The sequence below is a fragment of the Barbus barbus genome, assembly GCF_936440315.1.
Source record: "Barbus barbus genome assembly, chromosome: 35".
NCBI lineage: Eukaryota > Metazoa > Chordata > Actinopteri > Cypriniformes > Cyprinidae > Barbus > Barbus barbus.
This window is the reverse complement of record NC_136763.1, coordinates 4,892,145-4,910,138: the sequence shown is the minus strand read 5'-3', so window position 1 is coordinate 4,910,138 and position 17,994 is coordinate 4,892,145. Positions and strand designations below refer to the sequence as shown.

General features: G+C 38.7%; 1 protein-coding gene across 1 annotated transcript in view; it reads left to right on the top strand.

The window, feature by feature from the left end:
- Nucleotides 1–17,994, top strand: part of LOC306854888 (cyclin-dependent kinase 18-like) — a 73,590-nt gene that overhangs the window by 52,948 nt on the left and 2,648 nt on the right. Inside the window, exons 6-13 of the mRNA XM_079393186.1 lie at nucleotides 881–995; nucleotides 2,470–2,564; nucleotides 2,721–2,783; nucleotides 3,982–4,105; nucleotides 4,288–4,408; nucleotides 9,186–9,283; nucleotides 11,450–11,555; nucleotides 11,757–11,799. Coding sequence (XP_079249312.1) covers nucleotides 881–995; nucleotides 2,470–2,564; nucleotides 2,721–2,783; nucleotides 3,982–4,105; nucleotides 4,288–4,408; nucleotides 9,186–9,283; nucleotides 11,450–11,555; nucleotides 11,757–11,799 — 765 coding nt within the window. The remainder of the gene's footprint in view (nucleotides 1–880; nucleotides 996–2,469; nucleotides 2,565–2,720; nucleotides 2,784–3,981; nucleotides 4,106–4,287; nucleotides 4,409–9,185; nucleotides 9,284–11,449; nucleotides 11,556–11,756; nucleotides 11,800–17,994) is intronic.

The window sequence follows — 17,994 nt, the reverse complement described above, 5'->3', positions numbered from 1 at the left end:
TTTTAAAGGATCATGACACATAGAAAACACTTAAATTTTACAACTATTTCACTATATAAACATTTTACTGTATTTAAAATAAATGCATTATCCACTATATAAACAAAGTATACCAAAAAGTGCCATAAAACATCAAAAATGTCATTTTTTTTAATTTAAACTTTTTTTTTTCTAGCTATGCTCATCCCTAGCCAGCATACAGTGAAATGCGGTCAAAATGAAACGACTTTCACAGAAAATAGATCACTGGTTTTAATGAGCAGTTTGGATTTTCTAGACATTGTGGTAGACAAAGATCTCTAACTAAACTAGAAACTAGATCAACACTCCCACAGATTTGTCTGAAGACTATCTGAAGTTTCATACTGGACTAATTCAGCGGTTCTCATCTAGTGAATTGCAGGTCTGATATAGTTTAGGACAAAACAATGTTGAATGCAAAAACACAATTATTATTTTTTTAGGATGAACAAAGTGGTTTCGTGTTGACATCAATGACCACATTTCAAGTCAACCTCAACAATATTTTTGCACAAATTAATCTGTCGCTTGGTAGAAGCTTGTAAAATCAGACAGGTGCAGACATGGCCAGGTTGTGTGATATGCCATCAAACCAAGAACTGTCCATCGAAATGCAAGAGACATTTGAGAATCAAACATACACCTACTTTGTCATATTACTGCGATTACGCAATTTACAGTAATGATAATGTTTTATTTCAAGACAATTCTGATTGCTTTTGTGCAATACGTCATTTTGGGCTACCAAAGTGAAATCTGGGTCCTCAAGCAAAACCCAGTAGAGAACCACTGATCTATTCAGCACCACTCCTCTCCGCCAGAAGATTGACATATTTTTGTCTTCCTGTCTGTCAAACAGGGCACATACGCAACGGTATTCAAGGGCCGCAGCAAACTCACAGAAAACCTGGTGGCCCTGAAAGAGATTCGTCTGGAGCACGAAGAGGGCGCCCCATGCACGGCCATACGGGAAGGTAGTGTCCTCCTCCCTAAAAGACACAACTATGATTTCGAGCTCCCCAGTTGTTCAGAACCCATATTGTCACGAAGAGTATACATTCTAAACTGGCAAGCCACAGGCAACTTCTTCAGCCTGAATCACTCCATCTAAATGAGATGGAGTACGTGAGCAGGGTTGCTAATGGAAAACACCGATGTGAAGCAAGGCTGCCACCCAGTGGCTGCTGAGCTCTCGCTGAAGGGAACACACCATGCATTACAAAACATGTCAGGAGAGGTCAGGTTAGGCAAAATCCAGTTCTTTTACAGCTCTGAGACTTCAGTTAAGTATCAACTTGTTTCAGATTTAAAATTACAGCTGAGACACAGAAGGGCTCAGAAAAAGTGTGCATTCATTCTCCCCTTAATATTTATTTTTTTCCTATTGCATAAAAAAGACTTAAAATGAGGGGTAAATTAGAGCATTCTTACAAATCCATATTAATAATTATTTAATTAAAATGACAAATAATAAATCAGATTAAGTAATTAGATATAAAGATATAATTCTTTTTAGTAATTCAGTAGGGACACAATAAATTGATAAAAAATGACATTTATAATGTTGCTAAAGATACAAAAAATGCTGCTTTTGAAGGTTTCTATTTAGAATGTATTTTATGATTTTTGTTATATATAATAAATAAAAAGAAAACAAGTAGATAGAATAGAAAAATAATAGGGACTTTTTTTAAGAAAACAAACAGTTAGAAAAAGAATAGAGAGTTTAAGTGTTAGAGGGCTTTTTTCAGTAACACTTTACAATAAGGTGCATTAGTTAACATTAGTTAACAACATTAGTAAACATGAACTAAGAATGAACAATACTTCTACAGCATTTATTAATCTTAATGTTAGTTTCAACATTTACTAATGCATTATTAAAATCACAAGTTCTGTTTGTTATCGTTAGTTAATGCACTGTGAACTAACATGAATAAACAATGAACAACTGCATTTTCATTAACATTAACGAAGATTAATAATGTAATAAATGCATTGTTTGTTCATGTTAGTTACTACACTAACTAATGTTAACAAATGACACCTTATTGTAAAGTGTTACCTTTTTTCTTAATAAAAAAAAGAAAACAAATAGACAAAAACAAAAATATAGTAGGCTATAGAGTTAGAGGGTCAAAAAAGATGTGTTTTTCACCTTTTATTAAGCAATAAAACTATTAATTATATGTTTCCAAAAATAGCAAATATGTTGGCTGTTAATGGGTGATACTATTTCATATTTCAGTATGAATTATTATAAAACAATTCTTAGAATAGTTTTCTAATTTGAATGACAATTCTGCATCCCGTCTGGCTCGATTAAAATTCAGGAACTGGATTAGAATTTCAAAAGCCAATTTCATTTCAGATGCCGGATGTTGCACAACGCTGCTGGAGGTTATTGTTGTAGGCGCTCATTGTCATATTGTTGATGTGTTGCACTAGTGTCGCTGCTGAAGAACCTGAAACACGCCAACATCGTAACGCTGCATGACATCATCCACACGGACCGATGTCTCACCCTTGTCTTTGAGTATCTGGTAAGCCACGTCGCACAGCTTTTCTTTTGAATGCTAGGAAAACAGTAGCAGCCTGTCCACAGTGCTTTGTGATTTTGGGCGGGGTGGTATTTGACGTATTTTCCTCTTCAAAGTGACAGGACCCGTCTGTTTTAAATGCCATTTTTGTCTTTGCAGGACAGTGACTTGAAGCAGTACCTCGACAACTGTGGAAACCTAATGAGCATGCACAATGTGAAGGTAACAGCCAAAAACATCAACAAGTTTACCAATTAAAAGTCTCAGAGCTGTCTACGTAGGCAGCATCCTAACGCTAAATAGTGATAGAGACATGACAGCTGATTCTGATAGTGTGGCATGTGAACACGTTGCTAAATTTCCAATGACAAGCAATTTGTCAATCGATTTCAACATCACAGCTAATCAGAAGATATGCTTCAATATACAGTTACGAAGAGCAGAATTTTGGACCAATGAGATTTCAATGGGCGGGGCTACCTAGCAGACCCAGAGAAGCCATGAGGTCTCATTCGTGATTTTTCTTACCTCTAGGGAAAACTCTGGTGGAAATTAGAGCATTGGGAACCCATAATTGACTAATTAGTTTGTTTAAATGACTAATAAGTCAATTTATTCAAAGAAAATTAAATAGAAATTATGTATAGATCTCTAGCTGACATTTCAAACACTGATTAACAGCATCTAATGATTTGGAAATAGCCCATATGTTTTATGATAATGAGGAATTTAGGCTGAAATTTGATACATTTATAAAAACTACACTAACAGCAGTAATCAACTTTTCTAATTTGACAGCTAATAGCGTTTTGCATGTCTCTTTATCATGTTGCACCTGCATAAAACATGGTGTCAGTCATAAAATAAAATAAAAGTGAATATGGGGAAACGAGGTCTTTCAAATTTAAAATTAAGTAAATTTAATTGACTCTTGTCATTATTGAATTAAAAAACATAGTTGAATTTAAAACTTTCAAAGGTTTTCAAAGTGTAAATGACAACAATTTTCATTTCATTATCCCTTTCAATGCGATGTAAAATAAACTGAAATAAAATAAATATAAACTTTTAGTTTAACTATAGATAAAATACTAAAATTACTACATAAAAGTTATTAAAAACATCACACACATCAACACAACTAACTAAAATTTTAAAAATAAATATAAATGATTACAAAATATGAAAAAAAAAATTAAAATCGATATTATTTTAAGTATAAAATATTATCAGTAATATTAATGATAATAATAGCATCCCAATTATACTAAAATAGGAGTAAATATATTTGCAGTGGATACATGTGGATAAAATTTCCTCCAAATGAGGCATCTTAGAAGGCAGCTGGCTACATTTAATATGCTGTCTTTGCTGGTACTTTAAGTTTAGAAATCCTAACATTGGCCTCTCTGTCTTGTAGATATTCATGTTCCAGCTTCTTCGTGGTTTATCATATTGTCATAAGAGGAAGATTCTCCACCGGGACCTGAAGCCTCAAAATCTGCTCATTAATGACAAGGGAGAACTCAAACTGGCAGACTTTGGTGAGACTTTCTTACAAGGCCTGAATTTTCACTGATGCGTTTATCTTGGTGCGCTGTACAAAGAATATCTGGCTTGTTATTAGCACATTACCCAGCAGCGGTCTCCCATGTGGCTGGGATTCTGGGTTACCCAGCAACGTTTGTTCATCGCCTTAACTATCTGTCTAATCTTGCTTGTTAAGGTTTGGCCAGAGCAAAATCAGTCCCAACAAAAACCTATTCGAATGAGGTTGTGACCTTGTGGTATCGACCTCCTGATGTCCTGCTGGGTTCCACAGAGTACTCAACACCGATAGACATGTGGTAAGATGTTTGTCCCATAAACTGCTGCTAGAAATCACTGAACACAATATATTGCAATATAGAGCTACAGTACGGCATCGGCCACAGTGTGTTGCTAACATTAAGAAAGCTTCAAGCAAAACTAATAATACTGCTCATACACAATGCTCAGAGACTAAAAGGCAAAAATAGTCTATAATCATGATATATATTGGAGACCGGGCTCAGCAAATGTGAAAACCTGTCTTATAATTAGTAAAACTTATCCTTTTAAATTAGACAGCTTTAACCATTTACATTAGACAAATTGAACAATGTAAATGATATAAAATTAACAAATTTAACTAAACCAATGTTACCATTTAAATAATACAAACACCTAACATACCTGTACTGAATCGTCTATTTTGTATATTGTGTTTGTGCTATTTTGCATATGGTCCATTTTGTATATTTGTACATTATTATTATTTATTTTTTTACCTGTGTCCTGTTGCTGTCATTCTGTCGCACTGTGGAGCTACTGTCACTAAAACAAGTTCCTCGTATCTACAAACATACCTGGTAATAAAGCTCATTCTGATTCTGATTCAAATGCAACAAAAGCACAACTCATCTTTTCTTTCTCTAGACACATTTAACTAGCCAATGTAACCAGTTCAATAAACAAGTATAGCCATTTAAATAAAAAATGAGTTGAATTAGATACATTTCCAAAAAAAAAAAAACACCACTCATATTTCCTTCAGCAAATATAAAAACATGTGTGAAAAATAAAGTGTAAAATTTCTTTATTTTAAATTAGACAAATTTAACCATTTAAATCATATAAATTTAACCAATTTAACTATTTAAATGATACAAATGTAACCCTGAAATCATACAAATTTAATTTAAATAGGCAATTTTAACCATTTAAATCAGATATTAGTTACATTTGCAAACAAAGCACCACACTCATATTTTCTCTAGACAAATTTAGCCATTTAAACCAGCCGATGTAACCATTTAAATTAGAGATTAGTTGAATTAGATCAATTTAACTTTACAGCACTCAAAATAAATCACGGCAAAGCTTAATATTTGCATATATTTGAATTTAAAAAATTAAATGAAATAAAATTCCATAAGGTACTTATTCAGATTACTTTAATTTGAATAAACTGTATAAATTCCATTGGTAAAAAATAAATAAAATAATTGGCTAGCTGTGGAACAAGCACGATACATTCTTGTTCCACAGTACAAGACTGGTTTACATATTGTAAATTAGATTTATGATAATTACATATACCTGGTTATTGTGCATTTAAATAGATTCAATGCATTAGTACTGTTATATAAATCTTACTTGTTTTATGTATGACTGATGAATATGCATCACAATCTTAAATATAGGCCAAGCATTTATCGTATACTGTTAATGTTACAACTCTGCCTGGGAGCACGAAGACACGGAGACCAGGAGACGAGGAATTCACAAACACGAGAATCTTTAATCCAACTAGGAGCATGGGAGGCACAGGAAACACATCACGGACAGGGAAGACGATTCAACGACCGACAAAACTAACTGAAAGGACTGGGGCTTATAAACACAGGATAATGAGGGACCTAAGGAGACACACCTGGGATCAAATTAACAATTAACATGAGGAAACTGGGTCACACGGGGAGCAAAACACACACAAAACAGTCCACAATCCTGACATATCGCCCCCCCTCCCGGAAGGTGCGTCCTCGCACCGTAGAAACATCCAAAGGGGAGGGGCGGTTCAGGAGGAGGACGGATACCCGGGAGGGGGCCGGCAGACAGAGGCCAAGGCGGTGACGAAGGAGGGAGGAGCCAGGGAAGAGACAGGAGGGACCCGGAGCAGGAGGCGCTCAGCTGGACCCAGGCCACAGCCGTGAAAATGGCCCAAGGTGGAGCCGACGGAGGGAGGAGCCATGGAGGAGGGATGGCCGCCGACTCCAGGGGGCCGACCAACGGCGGCGGAGCAGGTGGTGGAGGAGCCCGAGGCGGAGACGGAGAGCCAACGAGCCAGGGGGATGCCGAGGATCCGGGGGGACAGGGTGGAGCCGAGGGCTCTGGTGACCGAGGTGGAGGCGGAGACCCGGAGATCCGCGGCGGAGCCGAAGCGACTGAGGACCAAGGTGGAGCTGGAGGGAGGAAGGAGCCCAACGGAGCCGGTGGGACGGAGCGACGAGGCGCAGCCAGAGGAGAGGAGTCCAGAGGCGATGGCGGGTCGACGCCCGACCAAGGCGGAGCCGGAGGGACGAGGGAGCCCGGTGGAGCTGGTGGATCGAGGAGTGACGGTGGAGGCGAGGGAGCTAGGAGCCGAGGTGGAGCCACTGGGTCTACGGACCGAGGCAGAGTCCGGGCCTCGGAGGCTGGAGGCGGAGGTAAGGGATACTCCAGCCCCGGCAACGCTGGAGGATGGCAGACCCACGGGGCTCGCACCGTACCGATAGAGGGCTGAGGGCGAGCGGGGGGGCTGCCAGACGACAGCGGTGGAGGAGGCAGGAGTGGGTGGGAGGGTGGGGATCTTCGAGGAGCAGGCACTGGAGGGCACGTGCGTGGAGCCGGCACTGGAGGGCACGTGCGTGGAGCCGGCACTGGAGGGCACGTGCGTGGAGCCGGCACTGGAGGGCGCTCTGGAAGCGCGGACACTTGGGGGCGCTCGGGAAGAGCTGAGCTGGGCGGGACCAGCGGGAACTCAGGAGGGCTGGACGGAACCAGCGGGAACTCAGGAGGGCTGGACGGAACCAGCGGGAACTCAGGAGGGCTGGACGGAACCAGCGGGAACTCAGGAGGGCTGGACGGAACCAGCGGGAACTCAGGAGGGCTGGACGGAACCAGCGGGAACTCAGGAGGGCTGGACGGAACCAGCGGGAACTCAGGAGGGCTGGACGGAACCAGCGGGAACTCAGGAGGGCTGGACGGAACCAGCGGGACTTCAGGACGGCTGGACGGAACCAGCGGGACTTCAGGACGGCTGGACGGAACCAGCGGGACTTCAGGACGGCTGGACGGAACCAGCGGGACTTCAGGACGGCTGGGCGGAACCAGCGGGACTTCAGGACGGCTGGAGGGAGCCGGCACGGGAAAGTCGGACGCCCCCTCTCTGTCCAGCAGTCCCAGATTTCTCCTCAGCTCACCCTCAGCCGCGGTGCAGGGGGCGGAGCTCCACTCCGCGCTCACACCGTCCACGGCTTGCTCCCTCGTGATGAACACTGACGCCGGCTCTCGCACCTGGTCTGACGGGTTGGGCTCTACTTCCGGGACGATCATCCGCTCAGTCGCTCGGCTTCGCGCTGGCTCGCAGATCGCGGCGGGAAATGGCTCTCCGTCATCGGTGGGCTCGGGCTGGTGCTCCGCACCGTGGGGAGATGGTGGGCTGGGCTCTGGGTCTGGAGTGGTTCTGGCGAGATCATCCTCTGAGGAAACTGTGAGAGGCGATCCGTTTCTCACCAGAATCCACTCCACAAAAGCGGCGAAATCCTCTCGAGGACCATCTTCGGACGACAGCGCTCTGCACGCGGTGTTCAGGCTTCCATAATAGAAAGAGCAGAGCACGTCGTCCGGGTAGCTGGTGGCGTTAGCTAACATGAGGAACAGTCTTGTATGGTCCTCGAGAGATCGGTCTCCCTGCTCCAGCAGGAGGAGGAGGAATTCGGGCCAGACATAGGGATCCATGGGTCACAACGGAAAGAAAAACACTGGGTAAGACGGAAAACAAAACGGAAGGTAAAAGTAGAGGTATCTGTTTTTTGGTCGGTCGTTCTGTTACAACTCTGCCTGGGAGCACGAAGACACGGAGACCAGGAGACGAGGAATTCACAAACACGAGAATCTTTAATCCAACTAGGAGCATGGGAGGCACAGGAAACACATCACGGACAGGGAAGACGATTCAACGACCGACAAAACTAACTGAAAGGACTGGGGCTTATAAACACAGGATAATGAGGGACCTAAGGAGACACACCTGGGATCAAATTAACAATTAACATGAGGAAACTGGGTCACACGGGGAGCAAAACACACACAAAACAGTCCACAATCCTGACAGTTAACATGAGTCAAGTTTTATTTCTTATAAAGTGTTTTTGAGATGATTGCCATCACTGGAACTTTTTTGCTTTCTCAGCACTCAAACACATTCAATCCAGTCTTATAACTAAATGAATGGGTTCACATAACCTTTTGTTTTAGGAAAAAAACAAAATCCCATTTATGAACCTTATGAAATAATACATCAAACTGCCTTTTGATCGTGCCAAAGAGCTTGTGGCTGTTGCTCAGTCCTCCAGAAGAAACATTAAGTTAGAAAATTGAATTCTGTCTTTCCTGACACAACCTTTTAACGTCACACACGCACCCTGACACGCACTCCTCGGGCAACCTTGGATAGCTGACACGGACTCGGACATAAATGCTTTTTTAAAGCTAAGCTGTCCTGTTCGATAAAAATGCCGTTGTGTTTAATCCTCAGGATTAGTCCAGTGGGCTAATCAATCCGAGCGTGACAGCAGCCACATGTGTCTTTCCCATATCTCCACCTCGCAGCTTTCCCCAAACTACCCTCCAGTCAAGCAGACGTCAAACTGTGATAGGAGAATATTCTCAGAGACGCCGTATCTAAAACATCTGTGACAGTCCTGATCTGATATATTCAAATGATGTCTGCTGGCTTCATTTAAAAGCTTTGACGTATAGAATAACAGCACTGAAATGAAAGAGATTTTATGATCATAACACAGCAGTAAAATGATGGATGTCTCTGTATGACTATAGGGGCGTGGGCTGTATCCTGTATGAAATGGCGACAGGCCGTCCCTTGTTTCCTGGATCGACTATCAAAGAGGAACTACACCTGGTATTTCGCCTCGTGGGTATGAGAGACATTTTGTGTCATTTCAGTTGTTATGTATAAATTAAAACACTTGAAAATAAAGGTTCTGGCATCTGTGGTTCCATGAAGAACTTTTAACATCCCTGAAATCTTTCCAATCCACAAAAGGTTCTTTAGATTATTAAAATGTTCTTATACAGAGAAAAATAATAATTATTTTAAGAAAGGTTCTTTAGAAGCAAAAACTGGTTCTCTAATGGCATATGTGAAAATCTGGTAACATTTGCATGTTTAAATTACATTTTTCATTTTAATTAGATCAATTTGTCTAGTTAAAACAACTATACAGAACCATTCAAAGTTAGTTTTTTTTTATATATATATATATAAAATATGCATTTTGCTCACCAAGTCTGAATTTATTTGATTAAAAATACAGTTAAAACACACTCTAAAAATGCTGGGTTAAAAACAACCCAATTTGGGTTATTTGGCAACCCAGCGCTGGGTAAATATTGGACAGAGCACATGCTGGGTTGTTTTATTTATGTCAACTATTGTTTAAAAATTATTATATTGCTGGCTTAAAATGGACTGGAAATAAAAAATAAAGAAGTAAATCGCACACATAATTACTAGAGGCAACAGCAATAATCAAAAGATGAACATTTATTATTAAGCAAGAACACATGGACAAAATACAAGACAAACTGAATTTATTTGAGTGAACAGCCTACATCATAGTTTACAATATTACATACATTTAAACTCATTTAACAAGCATTTTAGACATGAAAAAAAATAACATTTAAAAGTAGTAGCCTATTTTAATTTAAGTGAATTCAAGCATTCTCTGTAATCACTTTAAACCAAAATAGTGCTAATTCTCGTGCTGGTGTGTCGCCGAAATCTGAGCCGGTGATGGGCTGCTGTTCGCGGGGGAACTGCAAACTTTTGACCGTGACCTCACGTTTCACTCGTAGCTGAGAGATGGCTTGACTGACTCCAAAACCTGCCCCAAAACAAACAGTACTGAAATTAGAGAATATTTTAACATCAAATTAAATTAAACTCAGTATTTTAACGAATAAAATTGAATACAGTTACAATGAATAAAAGCGAATGTTTAAGGCAAAAGACGTTTCCATTGTGCGAAGTGACTCCTGCTGACGCAGCTGACTGACATCTCGTCCCTATGTTGCATTGCGTAAAATAATGCAATTTACAGTAAAGACTTTATTTTGCTGAAGCGCAGGACGGCGGCACTGAGAACTGCTCTCCCGTGTAGAGGACTCAATAAGCCCACAATCTCACTGTAACTCAGCAGCTGGCTTGTTTTGACGGAGACAGGCTCAACCCAGCGGTTGGGTAGAAAAAAAATACAGAAAAACCACCCCAGCACCTGGGTAAAAACATATAAAAAATAACCCAAATAAAATGACCCAAGAGGATGAACCCAGCATTTTTAGAGTGCAGTTATTTTGCAAAATATTATTAAAATTTTAAACAATTGTTTCTATTTTAAAATGTAATTTATTTCTGTGATGCAAAGGCTAAAGCTGAATTTTCAGCATCATTACTCCAGTCTTCAGTGTCACATGATCCTTCAGAAATCATTCTAATATGCTGATTTGAAATTAAAACCTTTAATAGTATAAATGTCACTTTTGATCAATTTAATGTGTCCTTTGTGAATAAAAGTAAAAATTTCTTTAAAAAATTAAAATTCAATTTTTTGCTCATTTATAGGACAAGACCAGACTGACATATGAAGTGAAAAATAATTACAATGAATAACGTTCAACATTTGCCTTTATATAGATTACACACACACACACACTCACACACACACACAAAAAAAACATGTAGACTTTCTTTGTATCCAAAACTACTTGTTTCAACTTTACTTACTAAGTGACTTACTGGCACACTCTCAGATTGAGTGATTACATGCTCCTCAAAAGCACTCGTTCCAGCAGCTGTAAACATGACAACCTGTTCAATTTGATTCAGAAGCTGTGCAAAGCCAGCCAACCGAATCAGAGCTTGCCAGATCAACAAAATATCTGTTATTTTTTATGCAATATGCATCAGGCGGTCAGCGAACGGGCTGTGGGTGGTCGTGGGTGCCTCGTCTGAGGCTGAATGGAGGTCTAATTATCTCACTGACACATACTAAAATACTTTCACTTCTATCCGTAACCAGGCACCCCGACTGAGGAGACCTGGCCTGGAATCACAGCTAATGAGGAATTCAAATCCTACCTGTTTCCTCAGTACAGAGCACAAGCGCTCATTAATCATGTGCCCAGGTACAGAAACACCACAAACTAACATGCAAGCAACAGGACTAGCTATCGGCTTCTTTAAATGAAACGTACAAACAAAAACACCCCTGTATGTATAAATAACACCAGAGCTCTATTTTGGAGACTTTGCATGATATGAATTATAGATGGTGAATATTGTAATATAAAGTATGTTTTTTTAGTTTTTTCTTTTTTCTTTTTAAGGCTTGACACAGAGGGAATAGATCTTCTTACCGCTCTATTGCTGGTAAGTGAAATAATCCGTGGAAAATAAATATTTGATTATTCTGATTTCAGCTAGAGACATACTTTATGCAAGTATGCAATCACAAATGTGAAGCCTCAGCTACTGCACCACAAGCGTGAGTGTTAATAATTAAAAGTCCTGCATTGTACAGAATTTCTTTTTTTGGTTACAAAATAAATCATGTTTAATTTCATTCATTTCAATGTTTAGAATGTACACAATTTCATAATTATTAAAGCAATAGTGCAGAAATTTGCAGACATTTTACTCACTCTCTGGCCATCCAAGATGTTTGATTCTTCATCAGAACAGATTTGGAGAAATGTATCATTACATTGCTCACCAATGGATCCCCTAAAGTGAATGGGTGCCGTCAAAATGAGAGTCCAAACAGCTGATAAAAACACCACAATAATCCACACCACGCCAGTCCATCAATTAATGTCATGTGAAACAAAAAGCTGCAACTTTGTAGAAAACAAATACATCATTAAGATGTTTTAACTTTAAACCGTCGCTTCTAGACAAAATACTGTCCATAATGTTGTCTTCTCACAGCGTATTTGTTTAAAACTACACATTTTTATTGTGATTCAGACATGAAAAATGTTCCTCCTGAGAAAGCAATATTATGAACAGAGGACTCATACTTTGGCCGAAAGCAATGGTTTTAAGTTAAAAATATGTTAATGATAGATTTATTGCTTACAAACCCGCAGCTTTTTGCTTCAGAAGACGTTAATTGATGGACTGGAATGGTGTGGATTATTGTGATGTTTTTATCAGCTGTTTGGACTCTCATTCTGACGGCACCCATTCACTGCAGAGGATCCATTGGTGATGTAATGCTACATTTCTCTCAATATGTTCCAATGAAGAAGCATCATTGGACTTTCATTGCATACATCTACACATTCATTGCACATTTAATTCTTTATGCCCTCCTAAATATTTAAAAATTAGCAGCACATGTGCTCTTATATAATAATAAATAAGTGTCAAGCCCTTTATTTATGTACTTGCACATTCTTACATTATCTGAGGTGCACTGTTCTGTCAATAGTTATCTTTCCTTTTCTTGGAATGTTGAGGAGGAGCCAATGAGATATGAGATAATAGATTTATATAATATGAGGATTTCCGATGTCAGACGTCAGAAACAACAGCCCTGCAGGGCTGTACTGAGAAGAGTCCAAAAACACACACACATACCTAGCCAGCAGTGGTACTGTGTTTAGAAATGCCCTGCTGATGAAGGTCATCGGAGGACGACATATGGCAGAATAGCAGGAAGACAATATTTCTGGTATCACAGCATGGATAAAACAGGAAAATTACTGGCTATTTTGATAGAAAAATGTAAGCAAGTCACTGTCTATACATACTTTACTTACTTACTTTTACTTTTGTCATTTAGCAGACGCTTTTGTCCAAAGCGACTTACAAATAAGAAAAAGTAACTAAAACTAAAAAGTTACAACTCTATAAATACTATCTACCCACATATTTAAGAAAATAAAGAAATTAAATAAAATTAACACATGCATATAACAACAACATTTCAATAATAAACATATCAATGAATAAATTCAATAAAAAGCTACTACTATCCCTTGCCGGTGTCCCTGCCCGGTGGAGTCGCACGGTAGAGTCGATGGTCTTTACACTCTTTACTTTTTTACTTTTGTCATTTAGCAGACGCTTTTGTCCAAAGCGACTTACAAATAAGAAAAAGTAACTAAAACTAAAAAGTTTTACATCTTAAAGTGTTCATTTATAGTTAAAAACACTGCTGTTTTAACAGATGATAGCAATAACCCCAGGTGTGCACCTGTAAATACAGCCATGCAATTCTGTTGACATCTGCATAATAAGAGATTAATAATCCGATAATACTGATATTCACACTTTTCTGTTGGTTAATATCAGGTCATACTGATAAATTTCTCCAATAAATCACCACAAAATGCTATAATTTATGTAAAAGTTGTGCATTCTCAGCCGAGAAACACGTATCGGCAGCATTTTTTGTACTATTATAAGTATTATTATTATTATTATTATCAATAACAATATTAGACTCGACTGGTCGCAAATATTCATATTTTTTAACATTGTGTTTTTAGCCCTGTGTTACTCTAATCATTATGCATCGTGTCAAAAATCTAAAATAAAATAATTAATAAAAATCAGATGAAAAAAACTTCTAATTAAAATGACTAAATAATAAGCAGTTATATTTATGCAAAGATGTTTTGCAATCAGAATGTTCACAAATTAATATTACAAATTAATGTTTTACCAACACAAGCCCCTAGTCTTCTAATAGTCTAATCATGTGCATGCATTATCAATAATATGAATTATTGTGTCAAAATGTAGAAATTATTATTACAAATAAAATAAATTAAAAGATCAACTATTAATCAATTAAACGGAATAATAATAATAATAAATTAAATTATTAAAAAACAATCATTGTAGCATAACAACTAAATCATTATGCATCGGGTCAAAAATCTAAAATATAATAATAATAATATATCAGAATAATCTCAAATGTAAAAAAAAAAATCATAATTATTGTGCCAAAACTAAGCAATAAAATAATAACTAAAAAAATAGATCAACTATCAATTAGAAATGATCTGTACTATTCAAATAAAATCAATAAATCATAACTAAAATCCATATCAAACAAAAAATAAAAAAAAAACATCGGTCAAGCTCTAGCATTAGAACAGACATTTATGTGTGATTTCTAACAAGCTCACAGCACATGTGCAGACTCAGAGGCCAGTGAGGTGCTGTTTAATGCCATGGAACTGAAACTGTTCAGCTCCCACAAATCCCCGGGTGAAAAAAGGCCCTTGTTAAGAGTTTCGCTGCCGAGACGGAGTGAGCTCAGAAGCTAATTATGGAGTCAACTTCCCCTCTCTGCCTGCTCTCCTCCAGGTCCAATTAGTTTGATACAGGCAGGGGTGTCAGGCACGGAGCATTATAGCGTTATCAAAACACAGGTAAACAAACGCAGGCTGACATCTCCACGCTTCACTCAGGTACAGGCAAGAGTAAGGACCTTTCAGAGGAATATTGTTCAAGATTATGTTGGGGGAATGACTGAACTAAGAGGGGTGCCACAGGCTATAGACCCGATGCTGATCACAGCGCTCTGACTGTAGTCTACAGTATACGTTGCATATACAGTAATGCATATAAGTGGTAAAGCTAGCCTATATATTGTATTGTAAATAGAAAAAAAATGAATGAACAACAGATTATTGAAGTACATTCAAGAAAATATTTTTTAATTTTTTTCTACTTCAAAATTGTATTAATGCGTTACTGCCATTTCTCTGTAATTAATTCTGAAATTTACTAGCAATTTTTAAGTGAAAATTGTTTCTACACAATTGCAGTGTACATTTCAGGACTAAAAAAAGCCTCAAAATGTCCTCAAAATGTTTAATTTATAATTCAGAGCAACTAAAATGTCTTTATTCACTGCTTTTTAAAAAAGAGTGATCTTTTTGCTGGTTTTAGAGGGATTTTGACCCCTTTTTAAAATAAATAAATATTTAAAAATGTCTTAGTTCTTAAAAAAACCCACTAAAAGATGTTTTGGATTTAGTATAAGACTAAGTCTACCCTTTTTTTGTGTCTACATTGTCAGCATTTTTGTTTTTCTCTTCATTTTGCTGGTCTTAGTCTCCCAACCTAAGACTCTTTTTTGTTATGTTTGTTTGATTTTTTGCTGGTTTTAGAGGGTTGTTGGGCCACTTTTGGCTAGTCAGTCTGGAAAGCCAGCTTAAAACCATCAAACTACCTTAATTTACGAAATTTTAAAGTCAATACGCTTGGTCTCCAGAATGACAGTAGGGTAAATGTATTTAAAAGGGTTTATAAATGTACCAAATAATGTCCTAAATAAAATCTATACTTACAAACTTTACCCTGATGGTGTCAGATAATAAAAGGCATAAAACAGAGGTAGGGTCAGTGTGTATTAGTTACGATTCGTTTAATTTAACAACAGAAGTCGTTGTCATTGGGAGGTCTAAGATTGCGTGCGTTTGTATTTCGGTAGAATGAGGTATTTGTGTAAAAACGTGAATGCATTTCTCTCTTTCTCTCTGCGCGTTCTGGTGGCGCGCGCAGCTTGAGTGCGCGCTGACCTGTCATTATGATGAAAGACCGCGGAGCGCGTGATTCGTTAATGGTGACAGCGGCCTTAATGAGTCCGAACCGTGCACCTGTTTCTCATCAAACCCCGCTGACTGATCGCGCCGTCAGCCTCACACAATGCGCTCTGAACGCTCTGCTCGCTTGAAACACCGCCAAACTTCGCCGGAGACAATTTTATAACTTTGTGTGAGATGACAGCAGGGTGATGGGTGCTTCATTATTTAAAACTACTTTATAGCTCAGGCATCAACAAGTCAGGGGAGCTGTGCTCAAATCGAGTCATTAGTGAAGAGCACACACGACGGGGAAGATCACAGGCGGCTACTGTAACTTGCGCTCGTGCACAAAACACTGAAAGCAGCGTTGCGCATGCGCACAAGTCACATAAAGGATCAGCATTCAAGTTCTGTGACTTTAGTGCATTTTTGTTAGCTTTGGGAGTATTTACTGAACTTATAAAAATCGATAAAAAATTTAATTCAACCTTAAGTTGATTAAAACAAAAGTGTAGTCTTTCTCTGCTGAGAAACAAATATGTATAAAAAATATTCTGACATTTATATTATATTTAAAGTAATCTATGTACGGTATTCTTTTTTAAATGTTACACAAAATTAATTTTAACTAAAACTTAGGTTGATTTAGACATATATACAGTCATGACCAAAAATATCGGCACCCTTGCAATTCTGTCAGAAAATGCAACACTTCTCTCTGAAAATTTTCCAGTTGCAAATGTTTTGGTATTCACGTGCTTATTGTTTTTGTTTGCACTGCAACAACACAAAAAAACAAACAAAAACAAACAGAAGAAAAGTCAAACTTGATCAAATTTCACACATAACTCAAAAATGGACTAGACAAAATTATTGGCACCTTTTCAAAATTGTAAGAAATAATTGCTTTTCAAGCATGTGATGCTCCTGTAATTTGTATTTAGACACACCTGTGGCAAGTAACAAGAGTGGGCAATACAGTAATCACACTTGCAACCAGTTAAAATGGAGAAAAGTTGACTCAACCTTTGTGTTGTGTGTCACACTGAGCATGGAGAAAGAAAGAAGTGTAAAGAGTTGTCTGTGGATTTGAAAGACATTTTTTTGGAAAAACATGGACAATCTCAAGGCTACAAGTCCATCTCCAGAAGTCTTAATGGTCCTGTGTCCACTGTGCACAATATCATCAAGAGGTTTACAACCCATGTTCAAATGGTGAATAAAGAACCCCGATTAACTTCCAAACTAATTCAAGCTGATCTGCAGACACAGGGTATAACAGTGTCAGCTCGCACTATCCGTCGCCATCTGAATGAAAAGGGACGCTATGGTAGGAGACCCAGGAGGACACCACTACTGACACAAAGGCATAAAAAAGCAAGACTGGAGTTTGCCAAAACTTATGTGACACAACCACAATCCTTCTGGGAGAACGTACTGTGGACAGATGAGACAAAAGTAGAGCTTTCTGGTAAAGGACATCATGGCACTGTTTACAGAAAAAGAAATGAGGCCTTCAAAGAAAAGAACACAGTCCCTACAGTCAAAGATGGTGGAGGTTCAAAGATGTTTTGGGGTTGCTTTGCTGCTTCTGGCACTGGATGCCTTGACTGTGTGAACGGTATCATGAAATCTGATGATAACCAAACATTTTGGGGACCAATGTAGAACGTGTCAGAAAGCTGCGTCTTCACCAGAGGTCATGGGTCTTCCAGCAGGACAATGACCCGAAACACTTAAAAAAGCAATCAAAAATGGTTTCAAACAAAGCGCTGGAGAGTTCTGAAATGGCCAGCAATGAGTCCAGATCTGAATCCCATAAAACACCTGTGGAGAGATCTCAAAACAGCAGTTGGGAGAAGGCATCCTTCAAATCTGAATGGCCTGGAGAAGTTTGCAAAAGAAGAGTGGTCCAAAATTCCAGTAGAGAGGTGTAAGCAACTCATTATGGATATAGGAAGTGATTGATTTCAGTTATTTTTTCCAAAGGGGGTGCTACTAAATATTAAGTTAA